At 41.6% G+C, this 14715-nt stretch overlaps 1 protein-coding gene across 2 annotated transcripts in view; it reads right to left on the reverse strand.

Moving 5' to 3' along the window:
- Positions 1 to 14715, reverse strand: part of LOC140200528 (protein Shroom1-like) — a 76736-nt gene that overhangs the window by 23656 nt on the left and 38365 nt on the right. For both annotated transcript variants that reach the window (XM_072263998.1, XM_072263997.1), the window contains exons 3-6: positions 14179 to 14246; positions 11695 to 12372; positions 7282 to 7776; positions 5640 to 5769 (exon numbers count right to left, since the gene is read on the reverse strand). In XM_072263998.1, the coding sequence (XP_072120099.1) occupies positions 5640 to 5769; positions 7282 to 7776; positions 11695 to 12372; positions 14179 to 14246 (1371 nt within the window). The remainder of the gene's footprint in view (positions 1 to 5639; positions 5770 to 7281; positions 7777 to 11694; positions 12373 to 14178; positions 14247 to 14715) is intronic.

Genomic DNA, 14715 nt, shown 5'->3' on the forward strand with positions numbered 1-14715 from the left:
TGTTTCAGTTCTAATGCTTTCTGTAACCTATACAAGTAATGTGTAAGGGGTGGCCTGAGCCTAGTGGTCAGCATAACACTATTACAACGATCCGGTTTCAATTCCACCACTGTTAGTAAAGAGTTTGTATGTTCTCCCTGCGACTGCATAGGTTTCCTCTGGGTACTCTGTTTTCTTTCCCGTTCCAAAGACATACAGGTTAGTAGGTTAATTGGTCACATGGGTGTAATTGGGTGGCATAGATTTGCTAGGCTGCACGGTCTGTTACCGTACTCTATCTCTAAATAATAGAAATAATGATTCTACAAGGAAGTGAGCAACCAGAATAAGGAAGGATTGTGGGTAAAACCCCATGTGATTAAATGTCAAATGATTTAGCCCCCAGGAATATGTCCAAGAGTGCCGGGAATTTTTCCTGATAGTAATATCCATGGTATCCCTTGGAATTACACTTGGTTATTTTGCCCTCTTGGATACTTTATTAATTATTTGAAGGTAGTTTGATGAATGTTTGGTGAGAAAGGGCAGGTATTATTAAGCTATTTCATTTCATAGACGCTAATAATATTCCTTTAAAATAAAAAGGAAAATTCTGCTTTATTCAATCTCACACTCTGAATTATGTAACAAGTTTCCTTTGCAAAGCAAATTCATATATCTGTGTAAGCAGCAACTACAGAAGTTGACTTCCTGAATTGTTGGCCTCATGACTTGGGTTTAAGGATACATCTGACACTCCTGGGTTCAAAACTCAATGGTTTGCAAGTGTGGAGTTCCTATTGGTTTTTTGTCAATGCAGACCACAAGAAGCAGACATTTGATGACTTTGATGTTTCCTTGTGTGTTGATCTCAACCTGCCACCTTGAACGAACCACCTGCCCACTCCGAGCAGCTTATTCTGCACAGTCACCCGAAACTGTGGACACAATAGCAAAGGAGCACATCAAGCCAGTGGAGCAAAATAACCAATCAAAGATATTGGCAAGAGACAACAAGTCTTTTTCTGGAGCAGTTTGAAATGAGCTGAAAATAGTACATACCACAATTTGGTTTGCGTGGTTTTAACGAATGTCAGTGTCAAAAGCCTGCTGCATTTCTTTATAAATCTGCAAGTTGCACTCAGTGGCCACTTTATTAGGTACCTCCGATACCTAATAGTGTGGGCTCTGAGTGTTTATTCATGGTCTTCTGCTACTGAAGCCATCTTCTTCCAAAGTTTGACGTGTTGTGCGTACGGGCATGCTCTTTTCCACACCACTGCTGTAATGTGGGTTATTTGAGTTACTGTTGCCATCCAGTCGGCTTGAACCAGTCTGACCATTCTCCTCTGAACTCTCTCATTAACAAAGCATTTTCACCCACAGAACTGCGGCTCACTGGATTTTTTTTATGTTTTTTAGCACCATTGCCTGTAAACCCTGGACACTGTTGTGTGTGAAAATCTCAGGAAATCAGCAGTTTCTGAGATATTCAAACCACCTCGTCTGGCAAGTATTAAAGTGGCCACTGTGTGTAGATTTCTTTTAAAAACAACACTAAATCATCCCAATTTTTGTTGCATGCAAAAATAAAATCAGAACATTCCCTCAAGGATGGTAGCAATGTGACGGCACCCCCTCTGTGCAACACAATCATGCATTCATAAATAAAGAATACAGTTGTGATTTTGGTGCACCGGAGAAATTCTGTCACATAAGCTTATTGTTGCAAATGGCTGCAGTGCTTCGAAAAGTGCTGTGACGCTATGCGCATTAGATTGCAATGGAGTTTCCATGACTAGTTTCCCTCACTCAGTACCCAAGGCAGTGCTGCAGATGGCCATCTCCCAGTCCGTAAGCTGACACCGGGAAGCTCCGTCTTGCGTGTAGCTCTGGTCTGTACATGCTCTGTAATGTCACTAGAGAGTGGTAACTAAGGTGCCAAAAAAAGGGAAAGGAAAAATAGATTCTCACTGATTCTCCATTCGCCTTTGGACCACCAGGCTAAAAGCAAAACATACCTCAGGCTGTTGTTCTTCAATTACAACTCGATGTTCAGCATCATCACCCCACGGTATTAATTAATAAGCTTCAAAACCTGGGCTTCTGTACCTCCCTCTACAAATAGATCCTTGACTTCCTTCTTGGGAGACCACAGTCAGTGTGGATTGGTGATAATATCTCCTCATCACTACAATCAGCACAGGTGAACCTCAAGGATGCGTAATTGGCCCACTGTTCTACTCTCTCTTCACTCATTACTGTGTGACCAAGCACAGCTCAAATCCCATCTATAAATTCACCAGTGACACAAGTGTTACATAGAAAATAGGTGCAGGAGTAGGCCGTTCGGCCCTTTGAGCCTTCACCACCATTCAGTATGATCATGGCTGATCATCCAACTCAGAACCCCACCCCAGCCTTCCCTCCATACCCCCTGACCCCCGTAGCCACAAGGGCCATATCTAACTCCCTCTTAAATATAGCCAATGAACTGGCCTCAACTGTTTCCTGTGGCAGAGAATTCCACAGATTCACCACTCTCTGTATGAAGAAGTTTTTCCTAATCTCAGTCCTAAAAGGCTTCCCCTCTATCCTCAAACTGTGATCCCTCGTTCTGGACTTCCCCAACATCAGGAACAATCTTCCTGCATCTAGCCTGTCCAATCCCTTTAGAATTTTATACATTTCAATAAGATCCCCCCTCAATCTTCTAAATTCCAATGAGTATAAGCCTAGTCGATCCAGTCTTTCATCATATCAAAGTCCTGCCATCCCAGGAATCAATCTGGTGAACCTTCTTTGTACTCCCTCTATGGCAATGATGTCTTTCCTCAGATTAGGGGACCAAAACTGCACACAATACTCTGGGTGTGGTCTCACCAAGGCCTTGTAGAACTGCAGTAGTACCTCCCTGCTCCTGTACTCGAATCCTCTCGCTATAAATGCCAGCACACCATTCGCCTTTTTCACCGCCTGCTGTACCTGCATGCCCACTTTCAATGACTGGTGTATAATGCCACCCAGGTCTCGTTGCACTTCCACAATAAATTGCACCTGCCATGAATTTGCCCACTCACCTAACCTATCCAAGTTGTTGGTGAAACCTCAAATGTCAACAAAGGAGGTGCACAGGAAAGAGATGAATCAGCTGTCTGAGTGGTGTCGCAACAGAACCCTCAGATGCAATGTCAGCAAGACCAAGGAACTAGTTGTGGACTTCAGGAAGGGGAAGTTGGGAGAACACTCACCAATCCTCATTAAGTGGTCAGTGGTGGAACGGGTGAGCAGCTTCAAGTTCTGGGCTCACCAGTAGGGTTGCCAACTTTCTCACTCCCAAATAAGGGACAAAAGTAGCAGTCAAATATGGGACACTTGTGTTTATCTTGAGAAAGACCACCATGACCATGAAGCCAGGCGTGGGCACCTGTGTGCGCATATGTGTACGTGCTGATTTTTTTTCTACAAATCGCTTTTGGTTTAATCTTCCAGATTTTGTTAAGTGAAACTACACTGTACATACATTATTTCTACTTTATATAGGCTGTGTATTTATCATTTCATTCCTGCTTTTACTGTATGTTAGTGTTATTTTACGTTTTATGTGTTATTTGGTATGATTTGGTAAGTTATTTTTTGGGTCTGGGAACGCTCAAAAATTTTTTCCATATAAATTAATGGTAATCGCTTCTTCGCTTTACGCCATTTCCGCTTACGAACAGTTTCATAGGAACGCTCTACACTAGCAGGGGAAATATGGGACAGGGCGATCCTGTGTGGGACAAACCAATTTTGCCCAATATACGGGATGTCCCGGCAAATACAGGACAGTTGGCAACCCTAATCAACAATATCTCAGAGGATCTACCCTGGGTCCAACACATTGATAGAATAGTAAACGCCGCACGCCAGCAGTCTTCTTTATTATTGCATCAATGTATTGGGCCCAGAGTAATCTACTTAAATTGAAGTTTGAGGAGATTTGGTATGCAGATTTCTACAGATGTACACTGGAGAGCATTCTGATGGGTTGCATCATTGCCTGGTATGGAGTCTCAAATGTGAAGTATTGAAAGGAGCTGTCGAGGTTTGTAGATTCAGCCAACTCTATCACAGGCACAATCTTCCCACCACTGAGAACATCTTCATGGCGGTGCCTCAAGAAATTGGCATCCATCATTTAGGACACTTAACATCTGGGATGTGCCCTCTTCGTATTACCACCATCAGAGAGGAAGTACAGGACCATGAAGACCCACACTCCTTGCTTTAGGAACAGTTTCTTCCCCTCTGCCATCAGATTTCTGAATGGTCCAAAAACCCATGAACACTGCCCCACCTTTCCTCTTTTGCAGCATTTACTTTCTATACATTGTAAAAATAATTTTCATGTCTTGCCCTGTAATGCTATCACAAAACAACAAATTTCATCACGGCGATTAAAAAAAATGATTTTTATTCTGTAGTAGAATATTTCACATCCTTTGATATCCAAAATCCTCTGCAGCAAATTAAATATATTAAAGTGTTATGACTGTTGGAATATAGAAACATAACAAGCAACTTGCACTTGACAAGCTTCTAAAAAAAAGCATTGTAATAAATACAGGATAATCTCCTTTAAGAGGAATTATTGTTGGCCATGACATTGGCCTGAACTTCCCCTATTCTTTTATGTCCACATTAGAGAGGAAACAAGGTCTTGGCTTAACACCTCATCTGAAAAGCAATTCGGAGTCATATAGTCATACAGCTTGGAAATGGGCCTTTTGGCCCAACTTGTTCATGCCACACTGTTGCTCAGCAAGCTAGTCCCATCTGTCTGTGTTTGCCCCATAGCCATCTAAACCTCTCCTGCCATGTACTTACCTAGATGGCTTTTAAATGTTGCTAATGTCCCTGCCTCAACTACTATTTCTGGAAGCTTCTTCCACATATGCATCATCCTTTGCATGAAAAAGCTGCTCCTGGTGTCTCTTTTAAATACCTCATTTCTCATGTAAAAGTTATGGTCTCTTGTTTTTAGCACCTCTTTCCTGGGGAAAAAAAAAGGACCATGCACTTTCACCCCACCTAGGCCCCTCATGATTTTATATACCTCTAGCAGGTCACCCTTCCATCTCTTACATTCCAGGCAGTAAAATCCTTGTAGCTCTGGCCCCCAAGTCCAGGCAACATCTTGGTAAATCTTTTCTGTATCTATCAATTTTAGTAACATTTTTCCTATAACCTGCCAACCCAAACTGTACACAATATTCCAAGTATGGCCTCACTAATGTCCTGTATCTCTGGTACGTAGTCTGTTCATCACTCATTACTGGATTATCAGCCTACATACATCTTTTGTACTTACAGTAACTCTCTGTTCTGAGGAGTTAAACTTAGAGCCTACCAACTCAGAGTTAGTAGCACTACCAACAATTTAAATGACTGAATGCACTGTGGAAAATGGGTCAGTAATTCATGTGGGACCCCAGTGTTGTCAATCGGCTACCTCTGATGAAGGATCAATTGAACTAAAAAGTTAACTGTTTCTCTTCCTAGAAGCTTTCTAACCTCCTGATTGTTTCCAGCATTTTCTGTTATATCTGATGCACAGTATTTTGCCTTTAACTTGCTTCCAGAGCACTCTTCAAAGAAAATTGTTTGGCACAACTCACCTTTTTTTCTGTGATATCACTCGGACAGTCCCCTCCCTTGTTGACATCTTGCCTCAGATTAATTTTGACTGGCACCTTAGGCTGAGCGGCCAATTCCGGCAAGGCTGGGAATTGAATATCTTGCTTTTCTCTAATGGGGAAACAGGAGAGAGAGTATGTTCCCAGCATTGCAGAATTTTACATCAACAGCACACAACAGATTGCCTACAGCCCACCTATTTCCATCAATCTATTCTTGTAGGCCAAGTTCCACTTACGTAATGGAGCGTGCACTATGATCTATTGAAGTGCAGCAGAAAGAAAGGATGAGAGGAATGTGCTGATTGACATTGATGGAGGGTGGAAGGAGCTGCTCTGCTGATTATACAAACACAATTTATTAGGTTACCTTGCAAATGAGTTCCTTCTTTCCCACATTTTAAAGATGAAAGTTAGGATTGATTACAATTGTCACATCTGCTGCTTTGACATAATACGGTTTAACGACTCACATAAGGCCTTCTGTCACGCGAGTGTTTTTTTCAGTCTGGTTTCTGAATCTGAAGATTTCTGAGAATTTTGGACACAAGTGATCCCACTGTTCTCTCTAAAAGTGTAAATCTATTGGCTGTGGCCTGGACATCAACAAGAGCCGGCATTTATTTATACATCATCTTCAGTGTGACAACAAGCCTCAAAATTCTGGAATGTCAGCACTGAATCACTGTTTTATCTGTTAGTATTATTGCGTTATTATTTTATATGTTGTATGTGGTAATGTATTGTGTTTTTTGTGGCTTGGTCCCCAAGGAACGTTGTTTCATTTAGCTGTATACATGTGTACGGTTAAATGAATGTGAACTTGAACTTGCATACCACATCACTGAGCTGATCTGTCATTACACAATATTAACTGCCAACTTCTTGGCTTGATTGGTAGAGGATTCAAAATACAGCACGCAGTGAAGCCCAGCTGTTAATATTGATCAAATATTTTGCTGTTGCGACTCCTGACTGAGCTGCTTGCTCTTTTTATGAGATCTCAAGCCTGGAAAAGAAAATTGAACCCATAGTGTAAGAATCATCAAGTTTCTTAGAGGCAGAAAGATGGATCCTTCTGGGGGCAACAGTTAGGGCATGTTGCTACGTGCTCTTTATCTGACCCAAGAATGTTTCTGATAACAACTGATTCTAGATAACAAAAAAAGCTGAGCTCCCTAACTTTGATAGTGAACTACTCAGGAAAGTACTACACTACAGCAAAACAGAAACTCCTAATAGAAAGTTCTCTCATGTTGACTTTATATCCATTTGGCCAAGTGTGACTTTCAAACTTTTGAGAAGAAGAGATTTGATAGCCTCTTCTTTCTACCTGCCACTCCTACCATCCAGTATCAGAGAACTGTGTTGTAACAGCAAATTTTATGACTTTATAGTTTTGCCTTATTCTCTTTGGTCCAAATGTACAGATCAATGCCACTGGTGGGTCTGAAAGCTTTCCTTCAAGTACAGTCCTGGTCTGTTCCATTCATTCTGCCTGCTCTTAACTGCAGACCATCCAGAATGCTGTTACCCGCATCACAACTCATTCATCCATCACCCTCGTGCCTCTGCAGCACCTGCAAGCACCCCTGCAAAGACTGTGTGTGCTCAGTCTACTCACTTTAATTTAACATTTGTCCCTGGTGCCTGGTTATACAGTCGCTCGCTCCTCTGACAAGCCTCGAGCACCAATGTATCAGTCTGAAAGAACACCTCCACAAGGTCCATTATGGTTTTCGTGGTGGGGTTGGGATCCAGGATATCTGCTAGTGACTGATCTTCATCGATAACTTCCTTAATCAGTTTCTGCATTCTTAGCTCATCAGGGGACTTTGTCTTCATTCTCGGTGGAACAGCGGTGTTTGTCTGATTTGCCGAAAGTTGCTCAGATGTTTTCTTTCCATTACTTTGATGGACCTCAGCCTTGGTGTCCTCAGCTTTGACCTCACTCTTTGCAACATCTGCCACAGTGGCTGGCAAGGGCAGCCCGACACTGCTCTCTGAACAGAGAGATAAAGAAACCACATCCGCTATCCTATCCTTTCCATGATGTTCTACGTCATTTTCTATGGGATTCTTCTGAACACATTTTATTGTTTTGAGTGAATTCTTTCCACTGAAAAATAAAAAAAGATGAAGTCAAACTTAAACGATAAGTTAGTTTGGGAAAGAGTATCAGATGAGAAAAGGAGGATGGACTTCGAGATTATTTAGTGTCACTTCCAGTACACAAGTGTAAAGGAGAGTGTAACAATTGCTACTCCAGATAAAATAAAACAATAAGATAAAGAACTCAATAATAAAAAACACAATCAATACAAATACATAAGATAGTTTATAGACACAGATTGATTATGTGTCCATAAAGTGATGCTAGGCACAGGAGTGTCTGTATAAAAGACCATGAGACCATAAGATACAGGAGTAGATTTCAGCTATTTGGCCTATCAAGTCTTCTCTGCCATTTCATCATAACTGATCCATTTTCCCTCTCAGCCCCAATCTCCTGCCTTCATCCCATATCTCTTCATGCCCCAGCCAATCAAGATTCTTTCAAGCTCTGCCTTAAATACACATAAAGACTCAACCTCCATAGCTGCCTGTGGAAACGAATTCCACAGGTTTAGTAGTCTCTGGCTAAAGAACTTCCTCCTCATCTCTGTCCTAAAAGGTCACCCCTCTATTCCGAGGCTCTGTCCTCTGGTCTAAGACATTCCCTCCATAGGAATCATCCTCTCCTCATCCACTCTATCAAGGCCTTCACCATTCGATAGATTTCAATTAGGTCACCCCTCTTTCTTCTGAATTCCAGTGAATACGGGCACAGAGCTATCAAATACTCTTCACATGACAAGCTGAATATCACAAAAAGCAGGAGTCCCAGAACACCACTTGTCACCAATCTCCAGAGAAAATACATGTCTACTATCACCTCTGCCTTCTGAAACCATGCAGCCTAATTTTCCTGGATCCCACGACTCTTGACTTTCTGAATGAGCCAACCACAGGGAACCTTGTCAAATGCCATACTAAAATCCATACACACCACATCCTCACATTCATCATGGCCCCTCTCAATGGCGAATACTGAAGCAAACATTCATTAAGAACCTCCCCTACCTTCTCCGACTTTTCCTCTTCCATCCTTGATCAGTTCTACCCTCACTCTAGTCAATCCTCCTGTTCTTCATGTACGTGCAGTCCACCTTACGGTATTCCTTAATCCTACTCATCAAATCCTTCTCATGTCCCCTTCTAGCTCTCCTAAGTCCCTTCTTAAGCTCCTTCCTGGCTACTTCAAGTGCCCTGTTTGATCCTTGCTTCCTAAACCTTAAGTATGCTTCTTTCTTCCTCTTGACTAGATGTTCCACATCTCTTGTCAATCATGGGTCCTTCACCTTACCATCATTTCCCTGCCTCACCCGCACACACTATCCAGAACCCCATGCAAGTACTTAGGCCTAGATACAAAACACAGGAGGATCAAGGACACTAGGGATCAAGCAGAAAAGTGAAAGCCAAAGAACTTATTGAGTGGCAGAGCAGACTCAATGGTCTATATGACTTCTCCCTGCTTCTGTTTCCAATGAACTCATAAAACCAGCACTTCGCACTGGAGAAGTAAACCATGCAGGTTCCAGTGGTAAATAAACTCTCCTGTTAAATAAATCCCATGGGCTGATGGTCAAAGAAAGACAGCAGGATACACACTCAATAAAAAGAGCAGCACACACAGTAATATAAAAGCAATAGGATTATATGTAATCCAAAACTTAACAAGGTGCAGCCGTCAATAAAACCAGTAGGCTGCAATTATGAATAAACCCCAGAGGACTTACTAATAATAATCACATCCCTCTGGGTGTGATGTGAAATGAAACCATAAAGATCCTGTTGGTAATTTACACCATACACCTTATTGGTCACTGCTAATTAATTGCACTAAATAATGACTAAGTGCTTTTTAGATGAATTCCTTATACTGGTCTCTGTCTCCTATTCTTTTCTCTCATCCAAACCCAGCGTAAAAGGAACACGATTATCAGAAGCCTACTGAGCTTAAAAGGATCATGGGAAGTGGAGTTCTGGTGAGTAAAATGGCATGAAAAACAAGTCCCAGCAAGTTTAAAATATGCTTAGAAAGCAGGCCATTCGCGAGTTTAAACAGGTATTTAATTTAAACGAAGAGCCAGGGAATTGAAAATAGTTCCTTCAGTGTATATAAAATAGTAAATAATCATAAAATTTAAAGACTTTGATAGCACAATTTTCAGATCCATGGTCCAAAGCTTATTGTCAACTCTGAAGTCAAGACTACAGTTTGATATTTTCACGAGATTTCCCTGTACTTTTATTAGTTTGGAGGAATCATGGTAGCCTAGTGGTTAGCACAATGCTTTACAGTACTGTTAACCTGGGTTCAATTCCTGTCACTGCCTGTACATTCTCCCCGTGACTGCATGGGTTTCCTCCAGGTGCTCTGGTTTCCTCCCACAGTTCAAAGATGTCCCAGTTGGTCATTGTAAATTGACCACTTTTAGGCTGGGATTTAGTTGGGGGATTGCTGGGTGGTGTGGCTTGAAGAGCATACTCTGCACTGTATCTCAGTAAATAAGTAGATCTTTTTTTGTGCCCTTCACTTTCACTTCACTTACCATCTGATATGTATAAAACACATTTGAGATTCCCTCAATTCTCTTACTATTGCATTTTTCATTCCTACTTTTTTTTCCTTTGCTTTCTTATTCACTGCACCTGAACTTGTTATGATCCCTTGAGCTTTCTTTGATCGCTGTTTATCAAATTTGGTGGGTGGAGCTAAGGAGTTAATGGCACCTAACAGTGATTCCTTTGCTTGCATCTTCAGAAACAGCTCTATTTCTAGCTTTAATATCTCTATTTTTCCCTTTCAGGGTTCCTTTGAAGACCCTGACCTGGAGTTACATGCAGTGGGACCCACTTTTGGGGTCTCACGAATGGCTATTATTCAAGATACCAACGACATGGGTAGAAGATTAGCTCACCTTCAGAGTTCCAGGATTTTGTGGCTCTGGAAGTGGGCAGACTCGTGGTCGGTGCCTCTGCAGGGAATTGTTGTGTCGTGAGAGACAGAAGATCGAAAGCAGCGAGCTGGCTGCTGGCTGTGTGCCCAGAGACCCGAGTTCTTTGGGCACAGAGCTTGGAAAAAGCAACTCAATGGACTTTTAACATTGTTAATCAGCCAGCTGTTTGTTATGTATCCCCTCTCGCTGTGAAATGGGGACACCTCTTTTTCCCTCATTAGGGAGAGAGGGAGAGACTGTGGTATGTCGAATACTGGGTGAACGAATAGTCTTTGGGGTACTGTAAATCTGTGTCTTTATTGATGCTTTGCTGCATGTTTGAGTGCTCGGGCATATTATTTTGGGCATATCCACCCCATATGGTATAGTAGCATATTGGTTAGTGCCACAACCTATAGTACCAACAATCACTGATTGGGACTTAATTCAATTGCTGTCTGTAAGGATTTTGTGCGTTCTCTCTGTGTCTGCGCAAATTTCTTCCAGGTGCTCCGGTTTCCTCCCAAATTCCAAAGATATACAAATCAGGGTTACTAAGTTGTGGGCATGCTATATTGGCTCTAGAACCATGGCGACACTTACAACCTGCCCTCAGCACATCCTCAGAATGCGTTGGTCACCGACACAAAATTTCATTTCACTGTATCTTTTGTAATCCGATATACATGTGACAACGAAAACTAATCATTCTATACAATCCATACAGGAGATCCTTATGCTTTGTGAAAATATGTGGTTTGAAACTTGACCATCTCCTTCTGGTCAGTCTTTCCTAAATATTTTAGCTTAATAAAACTGGTCATTCTAACAATAAGATTAAATGCTCTAACCATGTTACAAGATGTTTTGAATTTTGCAAATGGCTATTGCTGCTAATGTGCTGATTATATATTAGAACATTTTTTAAAATTACAAAAATCTGTCTGCAAGAATAATAATGATTTACTTTGAGTAAAAAAGTGATGCTTTACCTTGTCAGTTCAGTTACTTCAGTTTCCGTATTTGCTGCTATTTCTCGTGAAGATTCAAACACAGTGTTTGAATGCTGTTGCAACGGGTTGGATTGAATACAAGTGTTTTCAGAGGCTAAGAAAAGATCTGAGCCACTGTTTACCGATTTCACTGAGGGATCCTCAAAATACACGTCATCCTCCTGGCCAGATTGGGAGGAAAGAGAATCAGTCCATGCTCGTGACCTTCTGAGTGGCGAGTGTGGAGCTGGAGATATAGGATGAAGGGATTCTACACTACATGATAATGAACGAGGCTTGGCCATGACAGAACTTCTCTCATACACAACTGTAGTTTCATCCTGGCTGGTTTGAGAACTAATGAGGTGCCTTCTCAATTTAATCCAGTTTTGTTTGATAGTAGGTAACTTTGGCAGAGGTAGAGGTGCTCTTTTCAACTCCAACACTGCACGGTCCTCTTTAGTTGATTCACTATCAGCGTCCGAGCAGCAGAGCTGGTCCGTACTCCTGCTCAGTCGTGTGGCAGGTTTGTCGCTGGTTAACTCCGGCTCATCCAATGACTTTCCTCTCTGTCTTTCAAATCTGCTTTCGGTGAGCGCCACGTTCACAAGTTTGCTTTCACTATGTCTCTGAGTAGCATTCAGTTCAGTTGCAGACTTGATTCTGGCAGTGCTGGGCCTGGCAACAAAATACATTTCAAATTGATATCCAAGTACAGGTTGAGGAAGACGCAAATCACAATATTGAGAAGACTCAAATAAAACAGAGTAGAATTACCTATGCACATCTTCCTTATAAACCTACAGTTGAAGCACTTTGGTTAATATTCTCAAAAATAGCTGGAATAAATTACAAACCTTTGGCTATTCCCTCCACTGCCCCAGGTTTACCCCCCATCACAGCACCCAGAACAAGGCACAGAATTCAACCTGCAGTGAACCCCAGAGGCTGGTCTACTGGATTACACCTATGCAGCCTCAAAAAAAAATTTCCATCTAGAAATTCTCAAATGCTTTTCAAGTGATGGAGTTATAAGAAAAAATAGTTCGAAGCTGAATTTGAAATGGAGCTCTTCAATATAAAAAAAATAAATTCTCACCAAAAATGAGGTCTAGTGGTGCATCAAGATGGCAGGCTCCCTCACTTCAGACAGAACCTGGAACTGCACGCAATTCCTTCTTTTATAACGAGCCAAGTTATGGCAGCGGCGCTAACACAGAATAAATCACTAAATCACAAGAGAGATCATCGCTGGATCTCTGCTGCTTCAGTCATCACGTTAATGAGTTATAATTTTTCTTGTTTATTCAGTAGGGATTTTTTCACTGCATGGTTATTTTACAATTATAATTATGGCTGCTTATTCAAATGGTCTGTGGTAAATAAATACCTGATATATTGCTTGAATTTCAGTCCCGTTCCAAACACATGGAAATGTCGCTTCCATTTAAAAAGTTACAATGGGTCAATGAGTCATGAGGGGGAGAAAGATGGATGGGAAGGGTAGGATGGGAAATTACTGATTTGAAATGCTAACGCTGCTCTTCTCTCCGTAATAACTGCCTGATCACCTGCCTATTTCCCACATTTTACATCTTCAATAATCTAATTAACAAACTCATCGGCACTAGGCAATGTTGTAAAACCACATCAAAACAAGGAGCGTAATGTATGTTCCTTCAACATCTTTCCCTTCCCAGGAACTGAACAGGATGGCTTGAATGGCTGGGGTGGAAAGCAATTTGGAAACGATAGTAAACATAAGAGATTCTCCAGATGCTGGACATCTCCAGCAACACACACACACACACACACACACACACACACACACACACACACACACACACACACACACACACACACACACACACACACACACAAAATGCTGGAGGGACTTGGCATATCAGGCACCATCTAAGGAGGGGAATAAATAGTCGAACTTTCAGGGTCTCAGCCTGAAACATTGTCTGTTTGTATTCATAGATGCTGCCTGACTTGCTGAGTTCCTCCAACACTTTTTTTGTGTGTGCTGGAGATGATCTTAGCAGTTTATCTGCTTACTGCCTTCTGCAGGCAAACTCTGAAAATAGACAGTGGTCTATTTCACGACATGTCTGTAGTAGTTCTTGTCATTTGCATTGGGACAGTGGAGGTAAAATACACATATCAGTCTCAGAACTTGCAATAACCCACAACAGGAATAAAGGCCCTGTGGAAATCCTCTGAGGGAAAAGACATGCAATTTATTTTTGCATCCCTAATCTTCTGGCTACCCCTTCCCTATTGCAATAGCAGCATTTTATTTCCATCCTCAGAGGGGTTGCTTCCCATGTGACAACATTATTCAGGATGGAAGCAGAGGTCAGATCATGATGGCTTTGCTAAGGCAAGAGGCAGAGTTCAATCTCCTTCGTTTTGACAACAATGTTGAACCTTTAAGTTCTGGACACTGAAACTTTAAGGTACGGTGTTTTTTTTGCTCACCTGGAAGGGCTGTTGCTGTTACCAATTTGCCTTAACGATTCCATATCCAATTTAGGATCTAGCTCATTCTGCAACAGAAAAATCCTTCTAAAATCATCTCAAGCTCTCAATAAATTTTAAAAGATGTTCATTAAATACATATAGAATCAGGATCAGGCCATGATGTAAGAACCATGCATTTCTGAATTACGGAAGAGGCCATGTGGCCCATCGATTCATGTCAGCTCACAGAGCGATCCATTCTAGTTTTCCCTGGAACCTGTTCTCATCATGCTCCCGCAAATTCCTCCCAGGCACTATCATTCAGCTTAAACATAAGAGATCTTACAGATCTTACAAATCTTGAGCAATACACACAAAATACTGAAGGAACTGAAGAAATGTCTTGGCCTGAAACGTCGACTGTTTATTTCTCTCCATGGATGCTGGCTGACTTGCTGAGTTCCTTCAATATTTTGCGTGTGTTGTTCTACAGAAAAAGAATGTGAACGCACTGGCAATCATGACTGAACCAAGGTTTCTGCTGCTTTTCTCGCT

The sequence above is a fragment of the Mobula birostris genome, chromosome 7, assembly GCF_030028105.1.
Source record: "Mobula birostris isolate sMobBir1 chromosome 7, sMobBir1.hap1, whole genome shotgun sequence".
Taxonomy (NCBI): domain Eukaryota; kingdom Metazoa; phylum Chordata; class Chondrichthyes; order Myliobatiformes; family Myliobatidae; genus Mobula; species Mobula birostris.